This window comes from Dama dama, chromosome 31 (genome assembly GCF_033118175.1).
Source record: "Dama dama isolate Ldn47 chromosome 31, ASM3311817v1, whole genome shotgun sequence".
In the NCBI taxonomy this organism is placed as follows: domain Eukaryota; kingdom Metazoa; phylum Chordata; class Mammalia; order Artiodactyla; family Cervidae; genus Dama; species Dama dama.
In genome coordinates this window covers 13,362,602-13,376,720 of record NC_083711.1, presented here as the reverse complement: position 1 = coordinate 13,376,720, position 14,119 = coordinate 13,362,602, and the positions used below count along the sequence as shown (strand labels likewise).

The following is a 14,119-nucleotide window of genomic DNA, read 5'->3' as shown; positions in this document are numbered from 1 at the left end:
CAAACTATTTTTAACTAATTATATCTTTTTCAAGGTCTGATTTGAATTTAAAATGTAGTTACCGTTTCTCGTTACTTTCTCCATTGTGGATTAGCGACTGGTACCCACAGTTCAAAAATTAAGAACTTGGATTCTATTTCTGGAAGTTAACTTTCTTATACCACACCTACTTCATTCTTTTGTGCCCAGCTTCTAGAGGCATTTGAGGTGGCAACCCTGAGTCTACAGTTTAAAAACCAAATTCAGGACGACTTTCAAGATTTTCACCATCTGGACTCAACCTCTCCAGTCACCTTCCTGCCACTCGTTTCTCCCCTCATCCACTTCCCTCCTCTCCTCTCTTAATTTTGTTTCCACCATGTGTGTTCCAGTCCCAAATTCAAAACAAAGGTCTCTGCATACGTCATGCCTTTTCACAATTTGATCTTTTTTTTTTTAACAGCAAACTTTAAAAAAAATTATTTTTTATTGGAATCTAGTTGATTTACAATGTTTTGCTATTTTCAGGTATACGGCAAAGGGGATCAGTTATTCAGTTCAGTCGCTCAGTCGTGTCCAACTCTTTGCGACCCCAAGGACTGCAGCACACCAGGCTTTCCTGTCCATCACCAACTCCCGGAGCTTGCTCAAACTCATGTCCATCAAGTCGGTGATGCCATCCATCTCATGCTCTGTCGTCCCCTTCTCCTCCCGCCTTCAATCTTTCCCAGCATCAGGGTCTTTTCCAATGAGTCAGTTATTCGCATCAGGCGCCCAAAGTATTGACAGCTTCAGCATCAGTCCTTCCAATGAATATTCAGGACTGATTTCCTTGAGGATTGACTGGCTTGATCTCCTTGCAGTCTAAGGGTCTCTCAAGAGTCTTCTCCAACGCCACAGTTCAAAAGCATCAATTCTTTGGTGCTCAGCTTTCTTTATGGTCCAACTCTCACAGCCATACATGACTACTAGAAAAACCATAGCTTTGACTCAACTCTTTGCGACCCAGTAGACTGTAGCCCTCCAGGCTCCTCCATCCATGGGATTTTCCAGGCAAGCATACCGGAGTGGGTTGCCATTTCCTTCTCCAGGGGATCCTCCCGACTTAGGGATCAAACCCAGGTCATCTGAATTGCAGGCAGACTCTTTAGCTTCTCAGCCACTAGGGAAGGTGGCTTAAAATGAGGTTGCTGCTGCTGCTAGGTTGCATCAGTCGTGTCCGACTCTGTGTGACCCCCATAGATGGCAGCCCACCAGGCTCCCCCGTCCCTGGAATTCTCCAGGCAAGAACACTGGAGTGGGTTGCCATTTCCTTCTCCAATGCATGAAAGTGAAAAGTGAAAGTGAAATCGCTCAGTAGTGTCTGACTCTTAGCGACCCCATGGACTGCAGCCTACAAAGCTCCTCCATCCATGGGATTTGCCAGGCAAGAGTACTGGAGTGGGTTGCCATTGCCTTCTCCATTAAAATGAGGTAACATGGAGAAGGTAATGGCAACCCACTCCAGTGTTCTTGCCTGGAGAATCCCAGGGACGGGGGAGCCTGGTAGGCTGCCCTCTATGGGGTCGCACAGAGTCGGACATGACTGAAGCGACTTAGCAGCAAGGTGTGTTGAAACTGAATCCAGCAGCTCCCAGCAGTATTGAGGAAATACAGAAAACACAAGACTTGAAAAAAAAAAAAAAAAAATGAGGTAACAGTAACTAAATCATTACTTAGGGTGAAGTCATGATTAAACATAAGTTTTCAAACTACCATAATTATAACTGATTTCAGCAAGAATCATCAAAGGATGCTCAAAACCATTAAGTGAAATTCTGCAAGAGGTTAGTCCTAACCTCAAACTACCGTTCCACAGATTATGTGCTGTTAGTCAATGGAAAGAGAAACCCATACAATGAACATCAGCTTAATCAAGTGATTAAACATACACCACACGTAATGGGACAGGCAGGCACCATGTGTCTCCCTGGTGTGAGAGGCGCTAAGAAAGACACATCACCAAGGAAGGATTTCTGTCAAAAACTGTTTAACCTGAATCCAATTATGAGGAACAATTAGACAAGTCTACGTTAAGCAAGTCAATTGCCAAATTGTTCATGCTATAAAAGAATGCTCCTCCAAAAAAACAAACAAAAAAGGCACTAAGAAACTGCCTAGATGTAGATGGAATGAATGATCCTTCAATGGCTCGCCAATGTTTTTAAAGTTGTTGTATCGAAAACAGAGGTTATAGAGAATAATACTGAGATGACTACAGAAGTGTGAACATAATATTGTATATCATTAGACAATAGTATTATACTGAAGTTAAATTTTCTGCATGTGATAATTTCTCATGGCTATGAAGAAGAAATTTGCTGTTTTTAGAATGTACACGCTGAAGTATTTTGGAATTAAGGGTCATGATTTCTGCCGCTAATTGTCATATGGTTTGGCAAAATACATATATTTAGAAAGAGAAAGCAAACGTGACCGGATTACCAACTGGTTTGTGTGTGTGTCTTAAGCTGCTTCAGTCGTGTCTGACTCTTTGCAACCCCATGGACTGCAGTCCGCCAGGCTCCTCTGTTCATGGGATTACAGGCCAGAAGACTGGAGTGGGTTGCCATGCCCTCCTCCAGGGGATCTTCCCTACCCAGAAATCGAACCCAAATCTCTCGTGGCTCCTGCACTGGCAGGCCGGTTCTTTACCACCAGTGCCACCTGGGAAGCCCTACCAATTGTTATTTCTAGGTAAAGAACTTATAAGTTGTTGCTTCAATATTCTTGCAACTTATCCTCATATTTGGAACATTTTAAAACTAAACACTGAGAAAAATTTTTAAATAAAAAATTAAAATTAAATGAGGATGGAAGTAAACTATTTAAAAGAGTACTGATACAGGCTAGTTACTGTTACTATTGTTGACATTATTAACCACAAAAGAAGACTGACAGATCTAAGAAAACCATGGTACTGAAATCACTAGAACTGGATCAGAAAGAAGCATCTTCATGAAATTAGACTGCGCTATTAAAAACCTAAAGTACCATAAAAATATCTTTATAAAAATACACCATTATGACATTCTCAGTCTTGTATGTTTAGTCTACCCTGGGGTTTAAACAAGTATTTAGTGAACTTCTGCTATATGCTAATCCTTGGTCTAGGTTCCAAAGATAATAAATAGCAGCAGATAAAACCACCACCTACCTTCATAAAATACTTAGGTCCTATACTAATATTCTAACGAAGCAAGATAGTAAATGAAGCAGGACAACCAACAAATAGTATGTTAGAAGTCGGATATGCAATGGGATAAAATAAAGCAGGAAAAGAGAACAGGGAGCAGTGGCGGGGTGGGGGTGGAGGGGAAGGTTACAACTGAAAATAGGGTGATCATGAGAGACCTCACTGAGATGTCTCGAGCAAGATTTGGAGCCACCTACAAAAGAGCGTTGGGAGCCTGCCATGCAAGGTCAAGGTTCGGGAAGAGATCAGTGTGGCCTGATGGAGTGAGAGACAAGGAAGCTAAAGATGGGGTCGGAGATGTAAAGGGGCCGGAGCAGACCCCATATCGCGTATATATATCATCGTAAGAGCTTTGCCTATACCCTGATGGATGTGGGCAGCCACAGCAGGCTTTTGAGGGAAGGAGCGACGTGATCCGAGACTCCGTGCACTCCAGGCTCACCTTAACTATCTCTCACTCCACTCCCTTGTTCAGGATGCTACCCCCTGCTACCCTGGCCAGGTAGCCTTCCAGGTGAAGTTGACACTGAATCAATTCTTAACGAAAACGGGGGTGGGGGGAGTGGGGGCGGGGGGGTGGCTACGAAGTGTGCTCAACTGGGGACAGCTGGGCACGTAACATCTTTCCCCTCTGCTTAACATCCCCATTCTGCTCAGATATATCCCACCCCGCCCGCAGGGACGCACACACAACAGAGAGGTCACACTGGACACGCAAACACATGCCACCCCACAGTCGCGCTCCACACAACCTCCGGCCATGCGCCGGGCAGACAGGGCCAGCCGCAGCGATGAGAGGACTCCCGCGCCAGCTGGGTCACCCTGCACTCACCCTCAGGTTCCCCTTGGTCCTCTGCTTGTTCTTCCCGCCCATGGTCGCGGTCTCAGCCGCACCCCCAGCCCGCAGCCCCCGGGTTGACACAGCCGGGCCACAACTTCCGGCCCCTGGCACCGGAAAAGGGCTCACAGGAAAAGCTTCCCCCGGCCCGCCCCTTCCGCCACCCACCCCGCCCATCTCCCGCCCTACTTCCGCCCCCACCTCCTGCCGCTTCCCTGACCAACCGCTGCGGGATACGTCACACTTGGAGCCACGCCCATGTGAGTGATGTAATTCCTGCCCAGTAGGAAGCCACGCCTTGGAGACCCAAGGCGCCAAATCCTGTTTTCCTCGCTTTGCTAAGGCAAGATTTGATCCCTCCTTAGCGGTAGGAGAATTTCTAAAATTCATGCATGTCCCCACCTCCTTTGATTCTAGCCAGTTCTGCATTTAATTTTGCATTTTCTTATCCCCACCAGCTTCCTGCTTATTTAGAACTTGAAAACATGTTTCATACCAGTAGTCCTGTATGCATGTGAGAGTTGGACCATAAAGAAAGCTGAGCGCCGAAGAATTGATGGTTTTGAACTGTGGTTTTGGAGAAGACTCTTGAGAGTCCCTTGGACTGCAAGGAGATCCAACCAGCCAATCCTCAAGGAAATCAGTCCTGAATATTCACTGAAAGGACTAATGTTGAAGCTGAAACTCCAATCCTTTGGCCATCTGATGGGAAGAGCTGACTCATTTGAAAAGACCCTGATGCTGGGAAAGATTGAAGGTGGGAGGAGAAGGGGACGACAGAAGATGAGATGGTTGGATGGCATCACCCACTCAATAGACCTGAGTTTGAGTAAACTCGGGGAGTTGGTGATGGACAGGGAGGCCTGGCTTGCTGCAGTCCATGGGGTCGCAAAGACTCAGACACGACTGAGAGGCTGAACTGAACACTAAAGCTAGCATGTAATAGGTACCATTTATTGAAGGCCTGCTGAGTGCCGTGTGCGTAAGATTTAAGGACATTTGCAAACGTCTCATTTAATCTTTGCAGCGTCATTTGAGATAGGCACGATCCCATCCATGTTTATAAACAGAGCGAGGGTCGGTGGAGTAAGCCTCTTGCCCTGGCTCCTGCTGCCAATGCGCAGTGTAGACAGGACTCGAACGCAGCTTTTTCTGACTCTGCTCCTAGATGTTAATTACCTGCGCCCTGTCCCAGGCAACGCAGGGCTCAGAGCCGCTCGGCTTGCTTGTATTTCCAAGTGGCCTCACATCGTAGTTGCAGAGTTCACTCTGTGATGTCCACTCTATAAGGATGTGTTCCTTCCCTTTTTCCCTTATGCTTAAGTAAAGGAAGCTGCTAGAGGAGAGTCTGAGCCCTTGATCCTCCATAACTGCTCACTTATAAGTAAAATGAGGGCTTCCCTCGTGGCCCAGCTGGTAAAGAATCTGCCTGTAATGCGGGAGACCTGGGTTTGATCCTTGGGTTGGGAAGGTCCCCTGGAGAAGGGAATGACTACCCATTCCAGTATTCTGACTTGGAGAATTCCATGGACTGTATAGTTCCTGGGGTTGCACAGAGTTGGACACGAATAAGTAACTTTTCACCAGCAGTAGGAGATTGGCCTGAGCTAAAAGGGAGGTATTTGCATACAAGGGTAGCCATAGAATGACCATGTTGTGGCTGAAGGAAGATGGGAAAATGTTCAGTTCAGTTCAGTCGCTCAGTCGTGTCCGACTTTGAGACCCCATGGACTGCAGCACACCAGGCTTCCCTGTCCATCACCAACTCCCAGAGCTTGCTCAAACTCATGTCCATCAAGTCAGTGATGCCATCCAACCATCTCATCCTCTGTCATCCCCTTCTGCCTTCGATCTTTCCCAGCATTGGGGTCTTTTCCAATGAAAATTTTCTATTTTGAAAATGTTAGACCTTTCAAAATGCAATTATCACCATCTCACCTGGATATTTCTTAGAAATGCAGACTGCCAGGCCCACTTTGGGACTATTAAATCAGATTTTACATTTTTAACTATGTTCCAGATCTTAAAATTTGAAAAGGACCAGAGTGATTAGCTATGCCCGTTTACTAAATTCTACTTATTCTTACTTCAAAATAACTAACGATTGTATTTCTATTTCCTTGATACCATCCACATTTCATAACAAGGATTCATACCTCTTTTTTTTTTTCCCGTTTTTTAAATATATATTTATTTATTTACTTGACTGCATGAGGTCTTAGTTACAGCACATGGGATCTTCCCCCCTGCATTGGAAGCACAGAGTCTTAGCCACTGAACCACCAGGGAAGCCCCCGGATTCATACCTCTTGATGTAGACCTTCAAACTATTCCAAACCACACAGGTCTCTGATTTTCCTAAAACACCATTTTATGATTGATTTGAGCGTTTGAAAATAGTCTCCATTATGTAACAGTTTCCAGTGCTCATCTTTTTCATCATTACTTAATCTTTTCAAGATAAGAGCCTTTTAAACCAGAGTAAACAGTGCCTACCAAAAGAGGTAATATTATGTCATGGTCAGTCATTTCAACCATATCCGACTCTTTGTGACCCCGTGGACTGTAGTTCCCCAGGCTCCTCAGTCCATGAGATTCTCCAAGCAAGAATACTGGAGTGGATTGCCATTGCCCTCTCCAAATATTATGTCAGTTTCCATCAAAATATCCATAACTAATTTAATCCAAAGAATTAATGAACTTTGGAAATATGATTTAAAATTTTATCTGGAAGAATAAAAGAATTAAAAGGATATTTTTTGTAAATAACAGAGAAATTTGTCATATCAGATTATAACATCTATTTTGACATTATCAAATAATAAACAAGTTTTAAAGTAAAAGACCTAATTAAAGATAATTGTCTAATCCAAAATACATAAAAATTAAGACAATGTAGATGCAATACCTAGAGGAAAAAGGCTACAAAAACTTAGGGTCATAACTAGAAAGAGGATGGGAAATTATAATAGCTGGAATGTCAACTCTCAAAAGCTAAGTTTGAAACCTGTATACTCCCAACAGCATTCTCAGTGAGATTTTTGTTTTCAGATATCTTGAAACTATCTCAAAAGCTCATATGAAAGAATAGGGAAAGATACCTTAGAAAGCAGGCATAATAATGGTTTGTCCTAATAAACTTCAAAATTCAAGATAATGCCAATACAATCCTCACTGTGTTGTTAGGACTAAACTGACATAGAATAGCAAATCTGGAACTCACACTCAGGCTCTGATGAAAGTGGCATGTCCTATGTCTGAAGAATATGGATTATTCAAAAATATCACTGAAACAATGCTTACCTTTTGAAGAAATAACTTTAGTACATACTTCTTGAAAGTGTTAGTTGCTCAGTCCTGTCTGACTCTTTGCGACCCCATGGATTGTTATGTAGCCTGCCAGTCTCCTCTGTCCATGGGATTCTCCAGGCAAGAATACTGGAGTGGGTTGCTGTTCCCTTCTCCAGGGGATCTTCCCAACCCAGGAATCAAACCCAGGTCTCCTGCACTGTAGGCAGATTCTTCACTTACTTCATGCAGCACTGTAAAATGAACTACTGATGACTGAATGTTAAAGCCATAGGGACTTCCCTGGTGACCCAGTGTTTAAGATTCTGAGCTCCCAATGCAGAGGGCCCAGGTTCAATCCCTGGTCAGGGAACTAGATTTCACGTGCTGCAACTAAGACCTGATGGAGCTAAATAAATAGTTTTTTAAATAAAGCCATAAGATATGGCATAGGGATACATATATTATTAAACTACAAAGAAATATATGGGAATGACAGATTCTTTAGGGTGGAGTTAATACTGCCAAAGAATAGGATTAGAATCAGCAAAAGTACACAAGAGGCTTTCAACCACATTTGTATAGTAGAATGGTAAAGTTTTGCTTGTCAGTAAAGTTCTTTTAAAGTAGTTGGTAAGATTATGACTTCATTTTTTACTTCTTTTTACCTTTTTCTATAAGGTAAATGTTCATAGTAAAATAAATAGTATGGATGTTACATATCTACTTCACAATAAGATTTTTTAAAACGAACAAAAAATTATGAGTTCTATAGACACATTTCCAAATTATCTCGGTGTAGGGAAATATTCCCAGTCAATGTGCCAAAGACAGAATATCATAAAGAAAATGACTGATACATTTAAGTAACATTAATTGGAAAGTTTTTTTTTTCTATGTCAGAAAAAAAAAAATAGACAAACTTGGGGAATATCTGTAACATTAACTAGATGTTAATAGGCTTACCATTAAAAAAATTCTTACAGGGAGCCCCCTGGTGGTCCTGGGTTAAGACTTGGCCTCCCAACACAGAGGCTGTGGGTTCAATCCCTGGTTCGGGAGATGCAATCCCTCCTGCTTCTAGGCCAAAAAAACAAAACATAAAACTGAAGCAATACTGTAGTAAATTCAATAAAGACTTGAAAAAACAAATGGTCCACATTAAAAAAATAAATCTTAGAAAGAAATAACTAAGGTTAAAATAGTTCTATTTAAAAAATTCTTACAAAAAATATTTTAAGGCTGCCCATTTACATAAAAATTAAGTAAGGCATAAACAGGCAATTCAGAGCAAAAGAAATATAACTGACCAGTACACATATAAAAAGTGATTAACTCACACTAGAAGTCAAATGAGGTGAAGTGCTAAGTCGCTTCTTTCATGTCTGACTCTGCAACCCTATGGGCTGCAGCCAGCCAAGGCTCCTCTGTCCATGGGATTCTCCAGGCAAGAACATATATGTACATTGCCTGGGGACATATGTATACCGATGGCTGAATCATGTTGATGTTTGACAGAAAACAACAAAATTCTGTAAGGCAATTATCCTTAAATTTAAAAATAAGTAATTTTTTTAAAAACTAAAAAAATATATATATACTGGAGTGGGTTACCATGCCCTTCTCCAGGTGATCTTCCTGACCCAGATCAAAAGTCAAATGAAGATAACATAAAACAATATAGATTTTTTTCCCATCTATTAAGTTGGCAACATGATAATAACCAGTGTTGGTAAAAATCTAGGGCAAAGGAAATTTTATAAGTCTTTGCAATTTTCATTTCTCAACCTTTCACAAGTACAATTGGCAAGACAAATCCAGAATTCCAGAGTGAAATTCCATTTCTTGAAATCTAACTTAAAGAGATAATAATGGATGCTCAGAGCAGCTTTGTTTTTGAAACTACACCAAACCAGGGAACTGCTGAAATCAATTACAGTGCACTCAGACAACCGAATATAAGACAGTCTTGAAAATAATTAATTTCATGGAAATGTTTACAACCTATTGTTTTATCAAAGAAGGCAGATAACAAAGCAACACAGACACTATGACTTGTGTAAAAACAGCAAAGACCACATATACAAAAATAATATACTTACTAAAAAACGTAAAACAAGGTTATGGGTGAGTTTTATATCCAGTTATTTGTACATTTTATACAATGGTTACCTTTCCAATAAAAATGTACTGCACAGATTTACTTGCATATATTTTGGGGGGTGGGGCGAAAAGAAAACAAGTTTAAAAACTCAAAATGCCAAACACCCCAGGGGAAAAAAATTAAGTCTCTGTACTACATGAGCAAAACTTGTATATTTAATCATCCAAAGCGAATGATTCTTCAGGGACTATTTGAAAATAGATAGTCTGAAAATATTTTCAGAACAAAAGTGATGGTCTATCAAAATTTACTTTTTCCAAGAAACTATATATTTGTATAATTGTATCACTTTACTGTAATAGAGAAGTTAACACATTGTAAATCAATTATATTTTGATAAATTTTTTAAAAAGAACTCCAATAAAACGAACTTTAGGTCAATACACAAGATTTTTTTTTTCTAAAAAAATTACTTTTTTCTATCATATTTTAGTTTCGATTAAATTTAGTGTTATTTAAAGAATCATTATGGCTGATTCATGTCAATGTATGGCAAAAACCACTACAACATATTAAATAAATTAATTAATTAAAAAAAAGAATCATTAATTAGAACTTCAAAATATCTCAAGACCACAATATTGTTGAGAACTCGAGTCATTTAAATTTCTCTGAAACTACTTTAATTTGTTTAAAACAATAGAGTATCAGTTTAAAATGAAATAAAAATATTTTTAATATTAAAAAAATAATTAAGCCTCCATTTCAGTAATTCCTTGGTTAGGATTCAGGGACACCCGGGTCCTCGAAGACACCATTCAGGTCCCTGGAACATCACGCCTCCAATTATTCCAGCTGTTAGCAACACCTAGGCAATCCCAAGAGAATGTGGATCGATGCCATTTTTTCCCCCGAAAGATAAATATTAAAAAAGAAAAAAAGCGCATCTCAACACCAGAAGAAGAGTTGGAGGCTGCCCGCCTGAAGGACGAGCCCAGAGAGACAGCAGGGAGCCAGAAGACCAGACACCAGCGCCCCCTGCCGGGCAGCCCCAATACGCCTTTGCCCCTAGGAGGGAGCGTGCTTCCGGGGCGCATGCGTGAAGTCATCGCAGGGGCCTCCCCGCTGCTCAGGCGGAGGTCAGGTGACCGGGGAGCCTGTGAGCGAGGCGCGTGAATTCTGGCCAGGTGCACGTGGAAGCATCTCGGGACCCTGGTGTCCGTGGGTAGCCAGTCACATGCTTTACGCCGCTGAGCCGGAATCTTCCCTCCCCGGGTTCTGCTCCTCCAAGGAGCGGATGTCTGCCTTTGACATTTCGTAGAGATGGCAGAGGCAGAGGACTTGAAGGCGAACATCCCTCCTACGACGCGGTGGGGTCAGATTGCCAGATGTTGCTAAAGGGGAAGGCTCCTGGTGCCCCTTGGCAGAATTTTTGTGGACTTGGATCTTCCCTGGTGGCTCAGGCGGTAAAGCGTTTACCTGTAATGCCGGTAGAGCTGGGTTCAATCCCTGGGTCGAGAAGATCCCCTGAAGAAGGGGAATAACTCCAGTATTCTTGTCTGGAAAATCCCATGGACCGAGGAGCCTGAAGGGCTGCAGTCCATGGGGTCGCAAAGAGTGGGACACGACTGAGCGACTTCACTTTCTTTTTCAAGTTTGTACTAAGTAGTTGTAATTATTGTTTCGGGGGGCAGGGAACTTTTCAAGTAATGTACCTGTCCTTCAGTTCAGTTGCTCAGTCGTGTCCAACTCTTTGTGACCCCATGGACTGCAGCACGCCAGGCCTCCCTGTCCATCACCAACTCCTGGAGTTTACTCAAACTCATGTCCATTGAGTTGGTGATGCCATCCAACTATCTCATGCTCTATCGTTCCCTCTCCTCCTGCCTTCAATCTGTCCCAGCATCAGGGTCTTTTTCAAAGAGTCGGTTCTTCGCATAAGGTGGCCAAAGTATTGGAGTTTCAGCTTCAGCATCAGTCCTTCCATTGAATATTGAGGACTGATTTCCTTAAAAGGACTGGTTGGATCTCCTTGCAGTCCAAGGGACTCTCAAGAGTCTTCTCCAACACCACAGTTCAAAAGCCTCAATTCTTCAACGCTCAGCTTTCTTTATAGTCCAACTCTCCGTACATGACTACTGGAAAAACCATAGCCTTGACTAGATGGACCGTTGTTGGCAAAGTGGTCTCTGCTTTTTAATATGCTTTCTAGGTTGGTCATAACTTTCCTTCCAAGGAGAAAGCGTCTTTTAATTTCATGGCTGCAGTCACGATCAGCAGTGATTTTGGAGCTCCCCAAAATAAATTCTGACAGTGTTTCGACTGTTTCCCCATCTATTTGCCATGAAGTGATGAGACTGGATGCCATGATCTTAGTTTTCTGAATGTTGAGTTTTAAGCCAACATTTTCACTCTCCTCTTTCACTTGCATCAAGAGGCTCTTTAGTTCTTCTCCACTTTCTGCCATGAGGGTGGTGTCATCTGCATATCTGAGGTTATTGATATTTCTCCCAGCAATCTTGAGTCCAGCTTGTGCTTCATCCAGCCCAGCGTTTCTCATGATGTACTCTGCATAGAAGTTAAATAAGCAACGTGACAGTATACAGCCTTGACGTACTCCTTTTCCTAATTGGAACCAGTCTGTTGTTCCATGTCCAGTTCTAACTGTTGCTTCCTGACCTGCATACAGATTTCTCAAGAGGCAGGTCAGGTGGTCTGGTATTCCCATCTCTTGAAGAATTTTCCACAGTTTTGGTGATTCACACAGTCAAAGGCTTTGGCATAGTCAATAAAGCAGAAATAGATGTTTTTCTGGAACTCTCTTGCTTTTTTGATGATGCAGTGGATGTTGGCAATTTGATCTTTGGTTCCTCTGCTTTTTCTAAAACCAGCTTAAACATCTGGAAATTCACTGTTCCCCTATTCCTGAAGGCTGGCTTGGAGAATTTTGAGCATTACTTTACTAGCATGTGAGATGAGTGCAATTGTGCAGTAGTTTGAGCATTCTTTGGCATTGCATCAATTCTTCTTATGTTCTATTAACTCTTGGCTGCCTGGTAGCTTTAATGGAATTTCACGAATGATATATTGTTGGGTTTCCCTGATATACAACTTTCTTTAAAAAAAAAAATCTGTGCTTGTTACTCTTATATAGGTGCCAAAAGTAATCATCAGTTCTGCTAGATAGCAGATAAGTTTTGTTTGTTTGTTTGTTTTTTTAACTCTGTCAAATTAATGTGCAGGGGGTAGGGCTGGCTTTGATTTTGTTAATCCAAACTTAATTTGGTTTTATGAGGTTTAGAATTTTTGATTTTGTTTTGATTGACTTGAGAAAACTATTGTTTGTACCGGAATTACTTTTACAAATAAAAATGGTTATGTAGCCAATGTTTCCTGCTAACACTCATGCTTTCTATAGATTCAATCAATTATGTTAAACATAACTTGATTTGAGACTAAGACTTTCTTTTAAAGATTTATCATTTCTTTATAGATTATTTCAGTTCAAGATATTTTTCAGAATAATACATTGACAAACTGTCATCATGGGATAGACATCATGCAATCATACTGAATAATTTTACATTTAAGGATGTTTATGTATGTAGTACATTGGTTTGGTTGGTTAGTCACCAAGTCGTGTCTGACTCTTTTGTGACCCTATGGGCTGTATGTAACCTGCCAGGCTCCTCTGTCCGTGAGACTTCCCGGGCAAGAACACTGGAGTGGGTTGCCATCTCCTTCTCCAGGGGATTCTCCCAACCCAGGGATCACACCTCTGTCTCAGCATTAGCAGGCAAGATCTTTACCACTGAGCCACCAGGGAAGCCCATAATCGTTGGTAAAAGCCTAAAAAAATCTATATTGCCTATTACATTTTAGTTTCTTACAGCTTGTATGGTGTCTTTTACATTATATAATATAGGCAGACTATCTAACTTGTTTTCTTTATTGATGACTAATACTTTGATTCATTTTCAGAGAAAATTTCTTAATTATGAGGTTGAAAACTCTGTACTTCTCTTGGTCACTGTGTTAATAGTTCAATGTCTAAATTTGACAGCTGTCTGGGAAGAAAGCTTGTAAAGCTACATTATTATAGTCTATGTTTTTATATTACACTTGAGATCAATGTACTTATACATACAATGTGTTTTTCATTAAAATAGTGTACAGAGAGTAAAGAAGTTTTAGTAGTTTATCCCTGCTGAAAGTAACATGGCATCACCTGGTCCCCTTGTTGGACTGTTGTTGCCATGTTGGTATCATGCTTGGTAGGGTACTGCATACCAGTCTGGAAGTGGCTGGGGAAGTCAGAAAGTAAGGTACAGCTGGTCCGTCTGGCTGTGTGGTGGCCGCGGAGGAAGGACTGGCATTTCCAGGGCAGCTGACAGGGCACCCGGGAGGTGGGCATCAGGGAGGTGGGCAGCAGGGAGGGAACCTGAGAAGGCACCTAAGACTCGCATCCATGAATACCATTTGGATTCTTCCGTGTGTGTGTGTGTGTGTATCTAAGATGTATCCACCTTTCCTTGTAGTTCTACTTTATCCCTTTTGTTTTCTCCCTAGCATTGGATAATATGTAGCATAATGTACTTATTCTCTTAGTGACGGCCACATAAGTTGTCTCCAACTGTTTTACTAAGATAAACAATGCATGTGCCCCCCACCTCCA

The 14,119-nt window shown here is 41.7% G+C and overlaps 1 protein-coding gene across 2 annotated transcripts in view; it reads right to left on the bottom strand.

Annotated features, from left to right (window-relative positions):
• LTN1 (listerin E3 ubiquitin protein ligase 1) overlaps nucleotides 1-4,170 on the bottom strand; it is a 57,761-nt gene extending 53,591 nt beyond the window's left edge. For both annotated transcript variants that reach the window (XM_061134297.1, XM_061134298.1), the window contains exon 1: nucleotides 4,047-4,170. In XM_061134297.1, the coding sequence (XP_060990280.1) occupies nucleotides 4,047-4,088 (42 nt within the window). In that variant the 5' untranslated portion in view covers nucleotides 4,089-4,170. The remainder of the gene's footprint in view (nucleotides 1-4,046) is intronic.
• Nucleotides 4,171-14,119: the final 9,949 nt, after the last annotated feature.